General features: G+C 45.8%; 1 protein-coding gene across 2 annotated transcripts in view; it reads left to right on the top strand.

Annotated features, from left to right (window-relative positions):
• clpb (ClpB family mitochondrial disaggregase) overlaps window positions 1-19,746 on the top strand; it is a 210,632-nt gene that overhangs the window by 134,578 nt on the left and 56,308 nt on the right. For both annotated transcript variants that reach the window (XM_063054713.1, XM_063054711.1), the window contains exon 8: window positions 6,838-6,915. In XM_063054713.1, the coding sequence (XP_062910783.1) occupies window positions 6,838-6,915 (78 nt within the window). The remainder of the gene's footprint in view (window positions 1-6,837; window positions 6,916-19,746) is intronic.

The following is a 19,746-nucleotide window of genomic DNA, read 5'->3' on the forward strand; positions in this document are numbered from 1 at the left end:
GGCTTTTTCCAGCAGCCGCTGGCGCACGTACACTGACCTGGTCCCCGTAACGAAGGCGTCTCTCACTAGGAGTTCTGCATGCTGCGCCATCGTCAGCTCCTGGCAATTGCAGACCCGCACGAGTGTCTGTAGGGCCCGGATAAACTCAGCACTCGATTCCCCGGACTGTTGTTGCCGTGTCGCTAAACGGTGCCGAGCATAGACGCTGTTTATTGGCCGCAGGTATTGTCTTTTGAGTGCGTTCATCGCGCCGTCGTAGTTCGGCTGGTCTCTGATCAGCGAATAAACCCGTGGACTGACCCTGGAGAGTAGAACTCTGCGCTTCACTACGGGGTCGGTCGCTTTAATCTCCTCTAGATACGCTTCGAAGCAGGCCAGCCAGAGTTCGAAAGCATTTCCAGCGTCAGGCATTTGCGGATGGAGGTCTAATTTTTCTGGTCTTAGGGCCTGTTCCATGTTTTAAAATGTACAGCGAATAAAATTGAAGCACCTTCAATTACTCCAAAAGACTGAGGTTTGGTAAAAATACTGAAAGGCTTTTATTCACTGTACAATACGACCTCCACAGTGAGTGTCTGCCCCCGGACTGAGGGGGGAGGGGCAAGATGAACACCTTTATACAGGACTCTGTGGGAGGAGCCACAGGGGCAGTCAGCAGAGGGGTCTGTCCAGACAGGTAACCCAGTTACAACATATATACATGGTTTACCACAATATGTGAGTGACGATACACCTGATTCTGATCTGGGTCTCTATTGTGAACTGAGAGTGGGAAGGGAGTGGGAAGCACCAGAGAGATTTTCTGTAATGGTCAATAAACCAATTGTTTTGGAATCAAATGACGTTGCCTGGTGTCTCAGGGCTGGGTGTGACTGCGCCTGTCCCACTCCCCGTCCCTGGTACTCCTCTGCCACCTGTCCCATGCCCCTCCCGCGGCGAACTAGCCTCGAACATTCCCAACATCCTTTGCTCCCGACAGATTAACAAACTGGCTCTCTGCTCCACGTTGACAAATACAGTACTTTGCAAAAGTCTTAGATACCCTAGCTATGTATATGTGCCTAGCTGTGAGAGTTTTGCACAGTACCATATGGCTGCCGCAAAACAACAAATTTCATGTCACGTACACGGTGATAATAAACCTGATTCTGATTCTGATTCGTGGCTGGAAGGAAAAGGTCCTGTAGCCACTTTCTCCAAAAAAAGCATTGGCGTTCTCACCAGAGTCACAGTGAATGTATTTATTATAAACACAAGAGATTCTGTAGATGCTAGAAATCCAGGGTATCGCACACAGAATTCTAGAGTAACCCAGCAAGTTAAGCAGCAGCTATGGAAATGAATAAACAGTCGCTGTTTCGGGACGAGACACGTTGTCTGGTGGGGGGAGGTAAAAGGTGGAAGAGGTAAAGGACTGAAGAGGAAGGAATCTGATAGGAGGGGACAGTGGCTCATGGGAGAAAGGGAAGGAAAGAGGAACTAGAAGGAGATGATGGGCAGCTTCTTAATTCATCCGCCTCCCCTCCCATCCACCTTCGCCCTCACGTGATCTCATCCGTCATCTGTCAGCTTGATCTCCCCCTACCTCCACCTTCTTAATACAGCTTCTGCTCCCTTCCTTTCCAATCCTGATAAAGGGTCTTGGTCTGAAACATTGGCTGCCTCCATAGATGCTGCCTGGTCTGCTGTGTATGAGCTCTTTCTGTCCAGTCAGTAGAATGGGATTTGACTAAAAGACATAGGAACAGAAGTAGGCCACTGGGCCCATTGAGACCTGTTGTCTGCTTTGGGTGGCGTTGCTGGTTAAAGAAGAGATTAACGCAATAGAAAGGAAGGACATAAGCCGGGAAGATGTGGAATCGATATGGGTAGAGCTGCGTAACACCAAGGGGTAGAAGACGTTGGTGGGAGTTGTGTACAGGCCACCTAACAGTAGTAGTGAGGTCGGAGATGGTATTAAACAGGAAATTAGAAATGTGTGCAATAAAGGAACAGCAGTTATAATGGGTGACTTCAATCTACATGTAGACTGGGTGAACCAAATTGTTAAAGGTGCTGAGGAAGAGGATTTCTTGGAATGTATGCGGGATGGTTTTTTGAACCAACATGTCGAGGAACCAACTAGAGAGCAGGCTATTCTGGACTGGGTTTTGAGCAATGAGGAAGGGTTAATTAGCGATCTTGTCATGAGAGGCCCCTTGGGTAAGAGTGACCATAATATGGTGGAATTCTTCATTAAGATGGAGAGTGACATAGTTAATTCAGAAACAAAGGTTCTGAACTTAAAGAGGGGTAACTTTGAAGGTATGAGATGTGAATTAGCTAAGATAGACTGGCAAATGACACTTAAAGGATTGACGGTGGATATGCAATGGCAAGCATTTAAAGGTTGTTGTTAAACTACAACAATTGTTCATCCCAGTTTGGCAAAAGAATAAATCAAGGAAGGTAGTGCACCCGTGGCTGACAAGAGAAATTAGGGATAGTATCAATTCCAAAGAAGAAGCATACAAATTAGCCAGAGAAAGTGGCTCACCTGAGGACTGGGAGAAATTCAGAGTTCAGCAGAGGAGGACAAAGGGCTTAATTAGGAAGGGGAAAAAAGATTATGAGAGAAAACTGGCAGGGAACATAAAAACGGACTGTAAAAGCTTTTATAGATATGTAAAAAGGAAAAGACTGGTAAAGACAAATGTAGGTTCCCTGCAGACAGAAACAGGTGAATTGATTATGGGGAGCAAGGACATGGCAGACCAATTGAATAGTTACTTTGGTTCTGTCTTCACTAAGGAGGACATAAATAATCTTCCAGAAATAGTAAGGGACAGAGGGTCCAGTGGGATGGAGGAACTGAGCGAAATACATGTTAGTAGGGAAGTGGTGTTAGGTAAATTGAAGGGATTGAAGGCAGATAAATCCCCAGGGCCAGATGGTCTGCATCCTAGAGTGCTTAAAGAAGTAGCCCAAGAAATAGTGGATGCATTAGTGATAATTTTTCAAAACTCGTTAGATTCTGGACTACTTCCTGAGGATTGGAGGGTGGCTAATGTAACCCCACTTTTTAAAAAAGGAGGGAGAGAGAAACCGGGGAATTATAGACCGGTTAGCCTAACGTCGGTGGTGGGGAAACTGCTGGAGTCAGTTATCAAGGATGTGATAACAGCACATTTGGAAAGCAGAGAAATGATCGGACAAAGTCAGCATGGATTTGTGAAAGGAAAATCATGTCTGACGAATCTCATAGAATTTTTTGAGGATGTAACTAGTAGAGTGGATAGGGGAGAACCAGTGGATGTGGTATATTTGGATTTTCAAAAGGCTTTTGACAAGGTCCCACACAGGAGATTAGTGTGCAAACTTAAAGCACACGGTATTGGGGGTAAGGTATTGGTGTGGGTGGAGAATTGGTTTGCAGACAGGAAGCAAAGAGTGGGAATAAACGTGACCTTTTCAGAATGGCAGGCGGTGACTAGTGGGGTACCGCAAGGCTCAGTGCTGGGACCCCAGTTGTTTACAATATATATTAATGACTTGGATGAGGGAATTAAATGCAGCATCTCCAAGTTTGTGGATGACACGAAGCTGGGTGGCAGTGTTAGCAGTGAGGAGGATGCTAAGAGGATGCAGGGTGACTTGGATAGGTTGGGTGAGTGGGCAAATTCATGGCAGATGCAATTTAATGTGGATAAATGTGAAGTTATCCACTTTGGTGGCAAAAATAGGAAAAAAGATTATTATTTGAATGGTGGCCGATTAGGAAAAGGGGAGGTGCAACGAGACCTGGGTGTCATTATACACCAGTCATTGAAAGTGGGCATGCAGGTACAGCAGGCGGTGAAAAAGGCGAATGGTATGCTGGCATTTATAGCGAGAGGATTCGAGTACAGGAGCAGGGACGTACTACTGCAGTTGTACAAGGCCTTGGTGAGACCACACCTGGAGTATTGTGTGCAGTTCTGGTCCCCTAATCTGAGGAAAGACATCTTTGCCATAGAGGGAGTACAAAGAAGGTTCACCAGATTGATTCCTGGGATGGCAGGACTTTCATATGAAGAAAGACTGGATGAATTGGGCTTGTACTCGTTGGAATTTAGAAGATTGAGGGGAGATCTGATTGAAATGTATAAGATCCTAAAGGGATTGGACAGGCTAGATGCAGGAAGATTGTTCCCGATGTTGGGGAAGTCCAGAACGAGGGGTCACAGTTTGAGGATAGAGGGGAAGCCTTTTAGGACCGAGATTAGGAAAAACTTCTTCACACAGAGAGTGGTGAATCTGTGGAATTCTCTGCCACAGGAAACAGTTGAGGCCAGTTCATTGGCTATATTTAAGAGGGAGTTAGATATGGCCCTCGTGGCTACGGGGGTCAGGGGGTATGGAGGGAAGGCTGGGGCGGGGTTCTGAGTTGGATGATCAGCCATGATCATAATAAATGGCGGTGCAGGCTCGAAGGGCCGAATGGCCTACTCCTGCACCTATTTTCTATGTTTCTATGTTTCTATGAAATCCCAACTCACTGACTGAGATGAGAGGGCTGTGCATCAACAAGGTAATAAACTCATAATATGTTGGAAATGCTTGGCAGGTAGGATAGAATGAGTGGAGAGAGGAGAATTTCTGTTTTCTGTTTCCTCAGGACTGGAAAGGAAAGGGGCAGAAGGTGGGGGGAGAGGGAGGAGGACAAGCTGGCAGGGGACAGGTGAGACCAGGTGAGGGGGAAGATGGGTGAGTGGGGGAGGGAGGATGAAGTGAGAAGCTGGGAAGAGATAAGGACTGAAGAAGAAAGAATCTGATAGGAGAGGGCAGCAGATCATGAGAGAAAGGACATGATATATCAGTGATAAATACCAACATAGGGAAAGATTGAACAGGTTCCGACTTTACTCCCTGGAGCATAGGAGAATGAGCGTAGATTTGTTAGAGATATACAAAGTTATGAGGGGTATAGATAGGGTAAATGCAAGTAGGCTCTTTCCACTGAGGCTGGGTGAGACTAGGTCATAGATTAAGGGTGAAGGGTGAAATGTTTAAGGGGAGCATGAGGAGGAACTTCTTCACTCAGTGGGTGGGGCAAGTGTAGAACGAGCTGCCAGTGGAAGGGGTGGATGTGTGTTTGATGTGAACACTTAAGAGAAATTTGGATAGTTACATGATGGGACTGGAGGGCTATGGTATAGGGGTTTGGTCGATGGGACTGGACAGATTGATAGCTTGGCAGGGACTAGGTAGGCCGAAGGGCCTGTTTGTGTGCTGTAGTGCTTTATTAATAGGGAGTGTGGGATAGTGGGATGGAACTTTTCTGATCTTGACCACACACTATATCAAGCATCACGACAGGGGTTTCTTCCCACTCTGACACAGTGTTCTGCAGCGGACACTAGTGTCTCGTTATTCCAGAAGTCCAATCTGAAATTTAGCACACAAGTCCTACGTGTTTGTGAGCAGTTTTGGGCCCTTATCTAAGAAAAGATGGCTGGCATTGGAGAAGGTCCTGCGGAGGCTCACAGGAATGATCTCAGGACTGAAAGGGTCAGAGTATGAGGAGCATTTGATGGCTCTGGGCCTGTACTCGCTGAGGTTTAGAAGAGTGAGGGGAGATCTTATTAAAACTTATCAAATATTGAAAGGCCTGGATAGAGTGGATGTGGAGAGGATGTTTTCTATAGTGGGGGGGAGTCTAGGACCAAAAACCTCAGCCTCAGAATAGAGGGACATCCATTCAGATCAGAGCTAAGGAGGGCTTTCTTTAGCCAGATGGTGGTGAATCTGTGGAATTCATTGCCACAGGCGGCTGTGGAGGCCAAGTCATTGGGTATATTTAAAGCAGAGGTTGATTAGTCAGGGCACCAAAGGTTACGGGGAGAAGGCAAAGGAATATGTTGGAGAGGGATAATAAATCAGCCATGATAGGAAATGGCAGAGCAAACTCAGTGGGCCGAATGCCCTAATTCTGCTTCTGTGTCTTACGGTGATGTGTATATCCCAACATCAGTCGGGAGTGTGGAATGGTGGGATGGATCCTTTCTGACCTTGACTACGAAGTATGTCAAGCGTTTTGGCAGGGGTTTCTCCCTACCCCAACACACTGTTCTGTGTAAGATGCTAATATTCTGTTGTTGAATCACAAGAAGTCCAATGTGAAATTTAACACACAAGTCCTTAAAGTGGGTGAGTAGCGCACAGAGGAGAAGAAAGAGAATGTAAGGAGGATTCTATCCCCGGTACATTTGGAAAGATTAAAGACTGATATAGATTTATCACAGTAATCCAATCAAGTCTCTATTATTCAAGCATTTCAGGTTTTTCAAAATCGGATTTAATGCACGGAGTCAGTCAGCGTGCAGCAGAGTCACCCTGAACTTGGGCGGATGTCCTTTAGCTAACACACAAGCAAATTCCCACAGATTAATTTTTATTATTATTAATAATCTCCGCATTAGCAGGTTGCAGTGGGTCACTTAGTTGTGTGCGTGCGCGTCCACGCCCTTCTCTCCTAGACCCCCACCGCCACCCCATTCCCCACCCCCTGCCCCTGCGTTCACTGTCGATCCCATCTCCTTGGCAACGCCGCGTGCTCCGCCAGACAGCGCGCAGTCCATCCGCATAACTGGGAGGGCAGGCTCAGGAGATCCATACAAACTCAATTTGGCCCCTCCTGGGTCCTGCTCCTTAATGAAATCTCCGATGGGCTAATGGCTGCTGGTGCCTATTGCGTGGGATGAAGATGGTATAACATCGTGTATACTTAGTGATAATTGTAGGGAGCAGAAGAAGAATCGATTTTTTATATTTTTTTCTAAGTCTTTCTCATTCGCTCTTTTTTTCTTTTAAATGTAGCCATCCGAAGAAAGGAGAACGGTTGGGCAGACGATGAGCATCCCCTGGTCTTCCTGTTCCTCGGCTCGTCTGGGATAGGTAATTGTTAAATTAAATGATGCTGAAGCCATTTGCTGCCTGCTGGAGATTACAGCCCTGGGCCACTCCGAGATCAGAACCCAGGAGCTTTTAACCCTTTCACTTCGTCCCCCTTCCTGCCCCAGCGTGCTTCACATGTGGGTTAGCAGTGTCATCTTGCTGGGCAAACTAGTCTGGTTAGAGAGGGCCCATAGATTGTAAATACTCACAGTACAGAGGCCGTTCTGTCCATCATCACTGTGCCAGCAATTTGCGAGTTCGCTTTAATTAGAGCTACTCCTCTGTTCTTCTTCTGTGCCATTACTTTTCCATTGTTTCAAAGTTGAAAGTAAATTTATTACCAAAGTACGTGTATGTCACCACATACAACCCTGAGATTCTTTTTTTTCAGGGATTTTTTACAGGAAAACGAAGAAGTACAATAGAATCAAAGAAAAATTACACACAGAAACTGACGAGCAACTAATGTGCAATTGTTTATCTAGTTCACTTTTCAGAAGATTCTATCAAATCTCTATCCACCACCCTTTCAGGCAGGTGTGCAAGGAAAGTAGTTAGATTAACATATTAGCTTTATTTGTCACGTACATCGAAACATGCAGTGAAATATGCCTTTTTGCATCAACGATGAACGCTGTCCAAGAGTGTGCTTGGGGCAGCCCACAAGTATCAGCATGCTATGATGTGAACATATGCCCGCAACTCACAGGCTCTAACCCATACATCTGTGGAATGTGGGAGAAAGCTGGAGCACCTGGAGGAAACCCTTGTAGTCATGGGTAGAACCTACAAACTCCACACAGACCGCGGCGGGGATTGAAGCCCGATCGCTGGTGCTGTAAAGTGTTTTGCAAACCGCCACGCTATCGTGCTGCCCTTTCAGTTCAAGAGGCCTTTCATTTCATCATTACTGCACCAGCGTTCTGTGAGGGCCATTACCAAGAAAGCACGGCAATGCCTCTACTTCCTCAGAAGTTCGCGAAGATTCAGCATGGCATCTGAAACTTTGACAGACTTCTGTAGATGTGACGTGGAGAGTATATTGACTGGCTGCAACACAGCTTGGTATAGAAACACCAATGTCCTTGAACAGAAAGTCCTACAAAAAGTGGTGGACACGGCCCAGTCCATCATGAGTAAAGCCCTCCCCACCATTGAGCACATCTACACGAAGCGCTGTTGCAGGAAAGCAGCATCCATCATCAGAGACCCCCACCACCCAGGTCATGCTCTCTTCTCACTGCTGCCATCAGATAGAGAATACAAGAGTCTTAGGACCCACACCACCAGGCACAGGAACATTATTATCCCTCAACGATCAGGCATTTGGACCAAAGGGGAGAACTTCGCTCAATTTCACTGGCCCCAACACTGAACTGTTCCCACAATATATGGATGCACTTTCAGGGACTCTTCATCTCACGTTCTCGATAGTTATTTGTTGTCTTTTGCACCTTGGTTGTATGTCCATCCTGCTGAGTGCAGTCTTTCGTTATGTTTCTTGCATTTACTGTGAATATGCTCCTCAAGAAAACAGATCTCAGGTTTGTATTTGGTGATCTATTTGTACTTTGATAATAAATTTACTTTGAACTTTGAAATTAGAGCCATTCCTGTGTTCTTCGTCCATGCCTACACGAACCCTTTTTCTTTGTAGTTGTTTATCTAATTCTTTTTCAGTCGTTTCTGTTGAGTGTGTATCCACAAATGTTTTTATCTCCACTCTGGTTTTGGAGACACACAAGAGTGCAGGTACGAATCTTGAGCAACAGACATGGTGCTGGAGGAACTTAGTGGTCAGGGGCATCCACAGAGAGAAATGGACAGTCAACGTTTCCCATTGTGACTCTCGGTCGAGTCCACTGCCCTGCGCAGATGTTGCCTGGCCTGCTGGGCTCCTCCATCACCTTGTTTGTTGCTCCCCTCTGTTTAGCTTGCACCCAAACTGCTACTCATGGAAACATGCACAACACGCTGGAGGAACTCAGCAGGTCAGGCAGCATCCGTGGAAACGATTGGTCGACGTTTCAGGCCGGAACCCTTCGTCAGGACTGTAGGGGGAAGGGGCAGAGACCCTATGAAGAAGGTGGGGGGAGGGTGGGAAGGAGAAGGCTGGTAGGTTCCAGGTGAAAAACCAGTAAGGGGAAAGATTAAGGGGTGGGGGAGGGGAAGCAGGGAGGTGATCGGCAGGAAAGGTGAAGAAAGAATAGGGAAAAACACAATGGGTAGTAGAAGGAGGCGGAACCATGAGGGAGGTGGTAGGCAGCTGGGGAGGGGGCACAGTGACATAGGGATTGGGGAAGGGAGGGGGAGGGAATTACCGGAAGTTGGAGAACTCTATGTTCATACCAAGGGGCTGGAAACTACCTAGACGGTATATGAAGTGTTGCTCCTTCAACCTGAGTTTAGCCTCATCATGGCAGTAGAGGAGGCCATGTATGGACATATCTGAATGGGAGTGGGAAGCAGAGTTGAAGTGGGTGGCTACCGGGAGATCTGCTACTCTATGGAAACTGTTCCCCTGCCTTTCCTTAATCAGAACCCTCAGAATTCTTACAGTTCAAAATAAGTTTTATTATCAAAGTACATATATGTCACCATATACACCCCTGAGATTCATTTTCCTATGGGCATATTCAGCAAATCTATACTGTATTTGTCAACGTGGAGCAGAGAGCGAGTTTGTAACATGATCAATGAAAGATCAGCTAGAGTGCAGAAGACAAATTGTGCAAATGCAAATATAAATAAATAGCAATAAATAACAAAAACATGAGATAAAGAGTCTTTAAAGTGAAATTATTGATTAGAAACAGAAAACCTACAGCACAATACAGGCCCTTGGGCCCACAAAGTTCTGCCGAACATAGAAATTAGTAGGCTTACCCATGGCCCTCTATTCTTCTAAGCTCCATGTACCTATCCAAAAGTTTCTTAAAAGACCCTATTGTATCCGCCTCCACCACCATTGCTGGCAGCCCATTCCACACACTCACCACTCTCTGAGTAAAAAACTTACCCCTGACATCTCCTCTGTACCTACTCCCCAGCACCTTAAACCTGTGTCCTCTTGTGGCAGCCATTTCAGCCCTGGGAAAAAGCCTCTGACTATCCACACGATCAATGCCCCTCATCATCTTATACACCTCTATCAGATTGTGGGAACATTTCAATGGATGAGCAAGTGGTTGTAGTTATCCCCTTTGGTTCAAAAGCCTGGTGGTTGTGAGGTAGTAAGTAATTTTGAACCTGGTGGTGCAAGTCCTAAAGTTCTTGTACCTTTTACCTGGTGGCAGCAGTGAGAAAAGAGCATGGCCTGGGTGGTTTGAATATTTCTGCAAATATTCCCTAATATCTTCTGCCTTGAAGGGAACGATTCCAGCTTCTCCAGTCTCCCCACGTAACCCAGTGCTCAATCCTGACAGTAATGTGGCATCTGACAAATGGGAATGTGGAGCAACACACACAAAATACTGGAGGAACTCAGCAGGGCAGGCAGCATCTATGGAGAGGAATAAACAGTCGACATTTTGGGCTGAGACCCTTCTTCAGAACTGGGGCAGAATCCAGAATAAGAAGGTTTGGGGGGGGTGGGGGTTGGAGTACAAGATGGCAGGTAATAGGTGAGACCAGGTGAGGGGAAAGGTGGGTGGCTGGGGGAGAATGGTTGATGTAAGAAGATGGCAGGTGATAGGTGGCAGAGATGAAGAGCTGAAGAAGAAGGAATCTGCTCGGAGAGGAGAGTGGACTGCGGGAGAACGGGAAGGAGGAAGAGAACCAGGAGGAGGTGATGGGCAGCTGAGGAGAAAAGAAGTGGTGAGAGGCGAGGCAGAATGGAAAAAGAGAGAAGGGGAGGAGGGGGGAGGAATTGCCAGAAGTTGGATAAATCAATGTAGGGGCAAATGGGGATGTGAGATGGGAAGCCACTCTGGCAGAGGTTGGGATGAATGGCCCGTGCCCACACAGTTTTATGGATATGTTGGAAGAGGAAACATATTCCACAGTCTAGAAGGAGAAGCTATCAGTGTCAGGGTAGCTAATACCATGGGAACTCAGCAATATCAGTCTGAATTTTAAACTCAATTAAGATGTTAGCAGCTGCGTGCAACACTATAATCTCTCCACACTCATTCTCCGGTCATCTGCCACTGACAAGCAATAGAATGCACAGATGCTGATGGAACCCCTGTAACACAGCCCCAAGTGTTTGCAGGGATATTGAAGAGAATTTAATGTATCCAACCCTATTCTCTCACTGTCCTGTTAGTGTTTGACGGAACACTGAAAGATGTTCAGTGTATCATAGGTACACTTGAGGGAGTCGTTTTGGACAATCAGATTCAGATTGATTTATCACATGTAGAGCAAAACATATAGTGAAATGTGCTATTTGTGTTAACAACCAACACACCCAGGGATGTGCTCGCAATGTCACCACATGTTCCAGTGCCAACTTAGCATGCCCACTATGCTTGGCAGAAAAACACAGAACATAATGGCAACAACAGTGATTCCAGCTTCGTTCCTCCCTCCTTCCCTCTCACTCAAGCACATACCCTGTCCTCTAGCCCCAGGACAGGCCGTTTTTAGCCACCTGCCTCCAGATCCCCTTCATGTTCCTGGGTGATTCACCCAAAATCAGGAACTGGGTTTGATTGAAGCAGGCCCTTTGGACCATCTAATCCATGCCAAACTATGATTCTGTTTAATCCTGTCGACCCACACCTGGGCCATAGCCCTTCATGCCTCTCCCATCCACGTACCTATCCAAATGCCCCTCCCTGCCCCTGCCATCCATGCACCTATCCAAATGCCCCTCCCATCCACGTACCTATCCAAGTGCCCCTCCCTGCCCCTGCCATCCATGCACCTATCCAAATGCCCCTCCCTGCCCCTCCCATCCATGTACCTATCCAAATGCCCCTCCCATCCACGTACCTATCCAAATGCCCCTCCCTGCCCCCCATCCATGTACCTATCCAAATGCCCCTCCCTGCCCCTCCCATCCACGTACCTATCCAAATGCCCCTCCCTGCCCCTCCCATCCAAATTTCTCTCAATTGTTGAAATAGAAATCAAATGCACCACTTGAACTGGCAGCTCATTCCACACACTCACCACCCTCTGAGTGAAGACACATCAGCAGTGTTTTATGCCTGCAGATCACTTTACAAATCAAATGCAAGAACAGATACAGATCAGTTTGCTGTGTACTGATAACAGTGTAGTCATGGAATTATGTAGTACACAAACAGGCCCTTCAGCCCGACTCATCCGTGCTGACCAATATGCCTTCCTGAGCTAGTCCCATACGCTCCTTAAACCTTCCCTAATCATACGCGCAGAGATTACAATGCTCCAGGTAGCTGATGTTTTTAAAATAAAACCTTTACACTGCCAACAGCACATTGAGGCTGCACACCCAGGAACTTAAAGTTCAAAAAGTTCGAAGTTCAAAGTAAATTTATTATCAAAGTACATGTATGTCATGTATGGTGCAGCGAGACCTGGGTGTCATTATACAACAGTCATTGAAAGTGGGCATGCAGGTACAGCAGGCGGTGAAAAAGGCGAATGGTATGCTGGCATTCATAGCAAGAGAATTCGAGTACAGGAGCAGGGAGGTACTACTGCAGTTGTACAAGGCCTTGGTGAGACCACACCTGGAGTATTGTGTGCAGTTTTGGTCCCTTAATCTGAGGAAAGACATTCTTGCCATAGAGGGAGTACAAAGAAGGTTCACCAGATTGGTTCCTGGGATGGCAGGACTTTCATATGATGAAAGGCTGGATCAGCTAGGCTTATACTCGTTGGGATTTAGAAGATTGAGGGGGGGATCTTATTGAAACGTATAAAATCCTAAAGGGATTGGGCAGGCTAGATGCAGGAAGTCCAGAACGAGGGGTCACAGTTTGAGGATAAAGGGGAAGCCTTTTAGGACCGAGATGAGGAAAAACTTCTTCACACAGAGAGTGGTGAATCTGTGGAATTCTCTGCCACAGGAAACAGTTGAGGCCAGTTCATTGGCTATATTTAAGAGGGAGTTAGATATGGCCCCTGTGGCTAAGGGGATCAGGGAGAGAAGGCAGGTACAGGGTTCTGAGTTGGATGATCAGCCATGATCATACTGAATGGCGGTGCAGGCTCGAAGGGCTGAATGGCCTACTCCTGCACCTATTTTCTATTTTCCTATGGTTCTGTGTCACCATATACAACCATGAGATTCATTCTCTTGTGGGCGTTCACAGTAAATACAAAGAAACACAATAGATCAATGAAAGACCATACCCAACAGGACAGACAAACGTCCAATGTGTAAAAGATAACAAATTGTGCAAATACAAAAAGAAAAAAACATAATAAATAAATAAATAGATAGATAGATAGTTAGATAAAGCAAGCAAGCAATAAATATTAAGCACATGAGATGAAGAGTCCTTTAAAGTGAGAATAGTTCAGTGTTGGAGTAGTGACTGAGTTATCCCTTCTCATTCAAAAGCCTGAGGTTGAAGAGTAATAATTGTTCCTGAACCTGGTGGTGTGGGTTGCGAAGATGCTGTACCTCCTTCCTGATGGCAGCAGTGAGAAAAGAGCATGGCCTGGATGGTGGGGGTCCCTAATGATGGATGCTGCTTTCCTGCAACAGCACTTTGTGTAAATGTGCTCAATGGCCTTACCCGTGATGGACTGGGCTGTATCCACTATTTCTCAACACTCTTAGCCTCAACACTGTTAATGTAGACAGATCATGTTACCCCCACCCCACCCACTCCTTCCTGAAGTCAGTGAGTAATTGTTGTTGTGTCGACAATGAGGGAAAAGGTTGTTGCCTTTACACCATGTAGTAAGGTCTGTTTCCTTCCTGTGCTCCAACTCATCGTTATTTGAAATATCGCCCACTACGGTGTGATCATCTGCAAACTTGTAGATGAATTTATAGCAGATTCCAGCCACGTAGCCATGAATATACAGGGAGTAGGGTAGGGGGCTAAGGATGCAACCCTTTATGCCTCCTTCCTGAGGATGCAACTTGGAGTACTGTGCTCAGTTCTGGTCACCTCACTACAGGAAGGATGTGGAAACCATAGAAAGGGTGCAGAGGAGATTTACAAGGATGTTGCCTGGATTGGGGAGCATGCCTTATGAGAACAGGTTGAGTCAACTTGGCCTTTTCTCCTTGGAGTGACGGGGGATGAGAGGTGACCTGATAGAGGTGTATAAGATGATGAGAGGCATTGATCGTGTGGATAGTCAGAGGCTTTTCCCCAGGGCTGAAATGGTTGCCACAAGAGGACACAGGTTTAAGGTGCTGGGGAGTAGGTACAGAGGAGATGTCAGGGGTAAGTTTTTTACACAGAGAGTGGTGAGTGTGTGGAATGGGCTGCCGGCAACAGTGGTGGAGGCGGAAACGATAGGGTCTTTTAAGAGACCCCTGGATAGGTACATGGAGCTTAGAAGAATAGAGGGCTATGGGTAACCCTAGTATTTTCTAAGGTAGGGACATGTTTGGCACAACTTTGTGGGCTGAAGGGCCTGTATTGTGCCGTTGGTTTTCTATATTTATGGCACCAATATTTATTATAATTGTGGCTGAGGTGCTGTCTACCCTTACTGATTGTGGTCTGTTGGTCAGGAAGTCAAGGATCCATTTGCGGAGGGAGGCATTGACTCTACTATTTATACCTCAGGTCAAAAACCATCTTTCCCTTACTCCCGTTATCCACTCTCCTGTCAGATTTCTCCTTCTTTACCCTTTTACCTATTGCACCCATCACCTCCCAACTTCTCAATTCATTCCCCCTCTCCCATGCACCCACCTTCCCCCTCACCTGCTCTCACCTATCTCCTGCGTGCTCCTTCCCCTCCCCCACCTTCTTATTCTAGTTTCTTTCCCCTTCCTGGAGAAGGACCTTGGCTCAGAATATTGACTTGGAGAGAAAACATTCCTCTCCATAGATGCTGCCTGACATGCTGAGTTCCTCCAAAATGTTGTGTGTGTTGCTCTGTCTGGGAAATGTCACCATTTTTCTGTCAGATTCGTACAGCATGGAAGCAGGCCCTTTGGCCCAACTGATCCATGCTAGCTGTGTTGCCCATCTGTCACACTTGGCCCACCGTCCTCTGGGCGAGGCCTCCGTCGGTCAAGGTCAACGGTGGATGTTGCATCCTAGTTGTCTGGATACACAAGCCAAGGCAACATGATACGGATTGCAAGTCATTGCCCATGTAGCAAGCTCACCCTCTCCACACAACTGATGAAACCAAACGAAAGGTAGACACCGATACATTTTGGCTCCAGAAGCATTGCAGGAGTTGTCAATCTGCATTGAACTCAAAGTAGGACTACTTGAGGGACTCCAGATCCAGATTTTTCCCTCTGGGTTTACTCCGGAAGCCTTCCCCATGAGTGGATATAGCCACATGGCCGTGGAGGTTTGAAATCAGAGTTTTCCTTCTCCTAGATGGGCTGTCCACCATGCTTGATGAGCCCCAACTGCCCTCCAGACCTGTCCTGTCCTGTCCTTCCATGTGCTTCTCTGGATGGCTTTTAAGTGTTGCTGCCTCAGCCGTTATTTCTGGCTTTTCATTCAGAAAACACGCCTTTATTCAGAATACACACCTTTAATTTAAAATGTCTCGTTTCCGATCTTAAACCTATGCACTCTTGTGCTTTCACCCTATCTCTGCCCCTCTTGGTCTTGGACTCTCTGACGGTGGTGTCTGAAAAGAGGATGCTGTCCAAGTTGCATGCCATCTTGGTCAATGTCTCCCATCCACTACATAATGTACTTGGTGGGCACAGGAGTACATTCAGCCAGAGACTCATTCCACCGAGATGCAACACTGAGCATCATAGGAAGTCATTCCTGCCTGTGGCCATCAAACTTTACAACTCCTCCCTTGGAGGGTCAGACACCCTGAGCCAATAAGCTGGTCCTGGACTTATTTCCTGGCATAATTTACATATTACTATTTAATTATTTATGGTTTTATATTGCTCTATTTATACTCTATTCTTGGTTGGGGCAACTGTAACGAAAATCAATTTCCCTTGCGATCAATAAAGTATGACTATGATTATGGCTATAAACCTCTATCAGGTCACCCTCAATCTCCTGTATTCAAAAGAGTAAAGTCTACACAAGCTCTCCTCGTAACTCAGGCCCAAGTCCAGGTAACATCCCGGTAAATGAATAAACTCTTCTCAAGCTCCCAGCTGGATACAGATATCGATTATACCAATGTTTCAATGACAGACTCTGCCATCTTAATCCCTGAAGATGATACCTGTACCTGGCTGGAAGCCCAAGAAGAGTTTATTTATCATATACGCCGGGAAAGTACTAGGTCCTTCTTCATGCAGGTAAATCTTTTCTGCACTCTTTCTAGTTCAATGCCATCTTTCCTTTATCAGAGTGGCCTTCCTCTTGCATTTTCCATATGTTACTCTGTACACAGTACTTGTTGCAGGCTGACCAATATCTTAACTGTCGCTAAGTCTGTCTCCCTCCTTCACAGCCCTGTACTTGTATCTTCACCGGAAGGATGCAGCCATGTACAGTGCCTGTAAGAAGTATTCACCCCCCTTGGAAGTTTTCATGTTTTATTGTTTTACAACATTGAATCACAGTAGATTTAATCTGGCTTTTTTCAACAGAAGAAGACTCTTTTGTGTCAAAATGAAAACATTGATCTAAATTAATTACATATATAAAACACAAAATAATTAATTGCATAAGTATTGTTTCCCCCCCCCTTTAATATGTCACATCAAATCATCATCGGTACAGCTAATTGGTTTTAGAAGTCACAGAATTAGTTAAATGGAGATTACCTGTGTACAGTCAAAGTGTTTCAATTGATTGTAGTAAAAATACACCTGTAACTGGAGGGTCCTGGCAAAAAGAACACACCATGTCTCTCCACAAAAAGGTTATTGAAAAGTCAGGAGATAGATACAAGAAAATTTCATAGTCTCTGAATATCCCTTGGAGTACAGTTAAGTCAATTGCCAAGAAATGGAAAGAATATGGCACAGCTGTAAATCTGCCTAGAGCAGGCTGTCCTCTAAAATTGAGTGACCGTGCAAGAAGGGGATGAGGGAGGCCACCAGTAGACAAGTTTTAGTGGCTGAAATGGGAGACACTGCAGATGCACCAGTTGCAGCTTTACGGGAAAGTGACAAAGTGAAAGCCATTGTTGGAAAAAAAACTCACATGAAATCTGGGCTAGAATTTGCCAGAAGGCATGTGGGAGACTCTGAAGTAAGCTGGAAGAAGGTTCAGTGGTCTGATGAAACCAAAATTGGGCTTTTTGGCCATCAGATTAAACGCCATGTTTGGTGTAAGCCAAACACCACTCCATCAAAAACACTCCATCCGTGCCGTGAAGCATGATGGTGGCTGCATCATGTTGTGGAGATGCTTCACGGCAGCAGGCCCTGGAAGGCTTGTGAAGGTAGAGGTTAAAATGAATGCAGCAAAATACAGGGAAATCCTGGAGGAAACCCTGATGCAGTCTGCAAGAGGACTGTGGCTTGGGAGAAGATTTGTTTTTCAGCAAGACAATAACCCCAAGCATAAAGCCAAAACTGCAAAGGGATGGTTTAAAAACAACAAAGTTAACATCCTGGAGGGTCCAAGTCAGTGTCCAGATGTGCAAGGCTGACAGAGACCTATCCACACAGACTCAAGGCTGTAGTTGTTGCAAAAGGTGTGTCTACTAAATACTGACAAAGGGGGTGAGTACTTATGTAGTCAATTATTTTGTGTTTAATAATTGTAATAAATTTATCCCAATTTGTAGAAATTTGTTTTCACTTTGATTAGTGCCAAAAAAAGCCAAATTAAATGCACTGTAATTCAATGTTGTAAAACAATAAAACATGAAAACTTCCCCGGGGGGGGGTGAATATTTTTTATTGGCACTGGAGATGCTGAGAGACATCCTAGGATGTGCTGGAACACATCATCAGTGATGTAACCTGGGGTCATTGGGTCTTTTAACATCAGACACCCTGCCCAGGCGATCCAGCCAGGGTTGATCAGGCCCCCTGGTTTGTGTCCCAGAAACACTGGTCCATGGGTCACACCTCTTGATCGATAGCTATCTGGAGGCTCGCCCAGTAACCTCTGTGACGGTCCTGATGGCTCTCTTCTTTGCAGCCCCCATAATGCCAAGGAGAGAGTACGTTCTGCACAGTAAGCAGCCAGGAAAACCTCTACATCCCACCTCTCTAGGTTCACATTGTGCCCTCCACCCATCTTTGGAATGCTCTACCAGCTCCTGGTATTTAGCTTTCTTACTTTCAAACACTTCCTCAATCTGGTCTTCCCAAGGACCTGTCAGTTCTACCATGACCACTTGTTTCAAAGATTCTGACTGAATAACCATGTCATGTCTTGGGGATGATGATATGATGAACTCAGGAAATTTTAATTCCTTGCCAAGATTGATTTTCAGTTGCCAGTCAAACGCCATGGCGAGCAAGCCTGCTGATTTGAGCTGAGGCTGTGGTTAATCTCCAGCTTTGACAAAGGCTGTGGGCTTTCTGGGTTGGCGGAGGTGTCTACTGTTGTTCATGGCCGAGGAAGTACTTTCAGCCACTGCCTTCAGCACCTGGTCACAGGGATAGGTAAGAAATGCTGTCCTTGACTCAATGCCCTTGTGGCTGGAGGAAGTTTGCTCAACGGCAACACCTCTGGGTACTTGAGAAACTGCAGCTTTTCACTTTTTCACTCCCTCCACAGGACATCATGGCAACAACTGGCTTTTAGCAATGAAACATCCCTAAACATCTCCACAGAAAAGTCATCAAACAAAATCTGGTACTAAGGCAGATTGCAAGGAGTCAGTATTTAAGAAGCATTTTAATGAATGAAGATACAGTGGGGTTGGGACTAGAATTGGCTTATTATCTTCACACATACTGAGGTACAGTGAGAAGCTTGTCAGGGCAACCTGTTCAAACAGATCAAATTATTACACAGTACGTTGAAGTAGTACAAGGGAAAGCAAGAACAGAATTCAGAATGAAGTGTAGGTTGACAATAAATTAACTTTATTTGTGAAGCATACAGTAAAATGTGTTGTTTGCATCAACAACCAACACGTTCCAAGGATGTGCTGGGTGCAGCCCGCAAGAGTCACCATGCTTTCGATGCCAACATAGCGCACCCATAACTCACTAACCTTAACCCATACATCTTTGGAATGTGGGAGGAAACCAGAGCACTGGAGGAAACCCATGCATTCATGGTTGAACTTACAAACTCCTGACAGGCAGTGAACACCAATCATTAATTGCTGGTGCTGTAAAGCATTACACTAACCACTATTCTACTGTGCTGGTGAAGGTCAGGAGGGCCAGTAATGCTTGGACTTGTTCTCCACCACAGTCACACTCTGTTCTGCTCACCATATCTCGTAACATATGTCATTGCTAATAAGTGTGATTCTGATTCTGAATGCATTTCTCTTCTCTTCTCATACTGGACTCCATTTCGGCCATTGGCAGCCAAGCCCTGTTGACTTTCTCTGTCATCTGTACCTCCCAGGGTAAGACTCTCATGATTATGCTGCCAGAGACATGAAAACGTCACCGAATCTGGCTCTCCAAAACATAACTCTCAGACAATCAGTCTTTTGGATGACATGTTAAACTGATTCTGTCTGCTTTCTCAGCTGGATGTAAAGAAAAATCACAAGAAACTATTTTGAAGAGGGGCAGGAAAGCTTTCTCTGGAGCCAGAGAAAATACTTATCCCTCAGAACTATATTATTAAGGACAACAGTTAAGTCTTCTGGCTGATAAGCATGCTGAAAGTGACT

Source organism: Mobula hypostoma, chromosome 7 (genome assembly GCF_963921235.1).
Source record: "Mobula hypostoma chromosome 7, sMobHyp1.1, whole genome shotgun sequence".
Taxonomy (NCBI): domain Eukaryota; kingdom Metazoa; phylum Chordata; class Chondrichthyes; order Myliobatiformes; family Myliobatidae; genus Mobula; species Mobula hypostoma.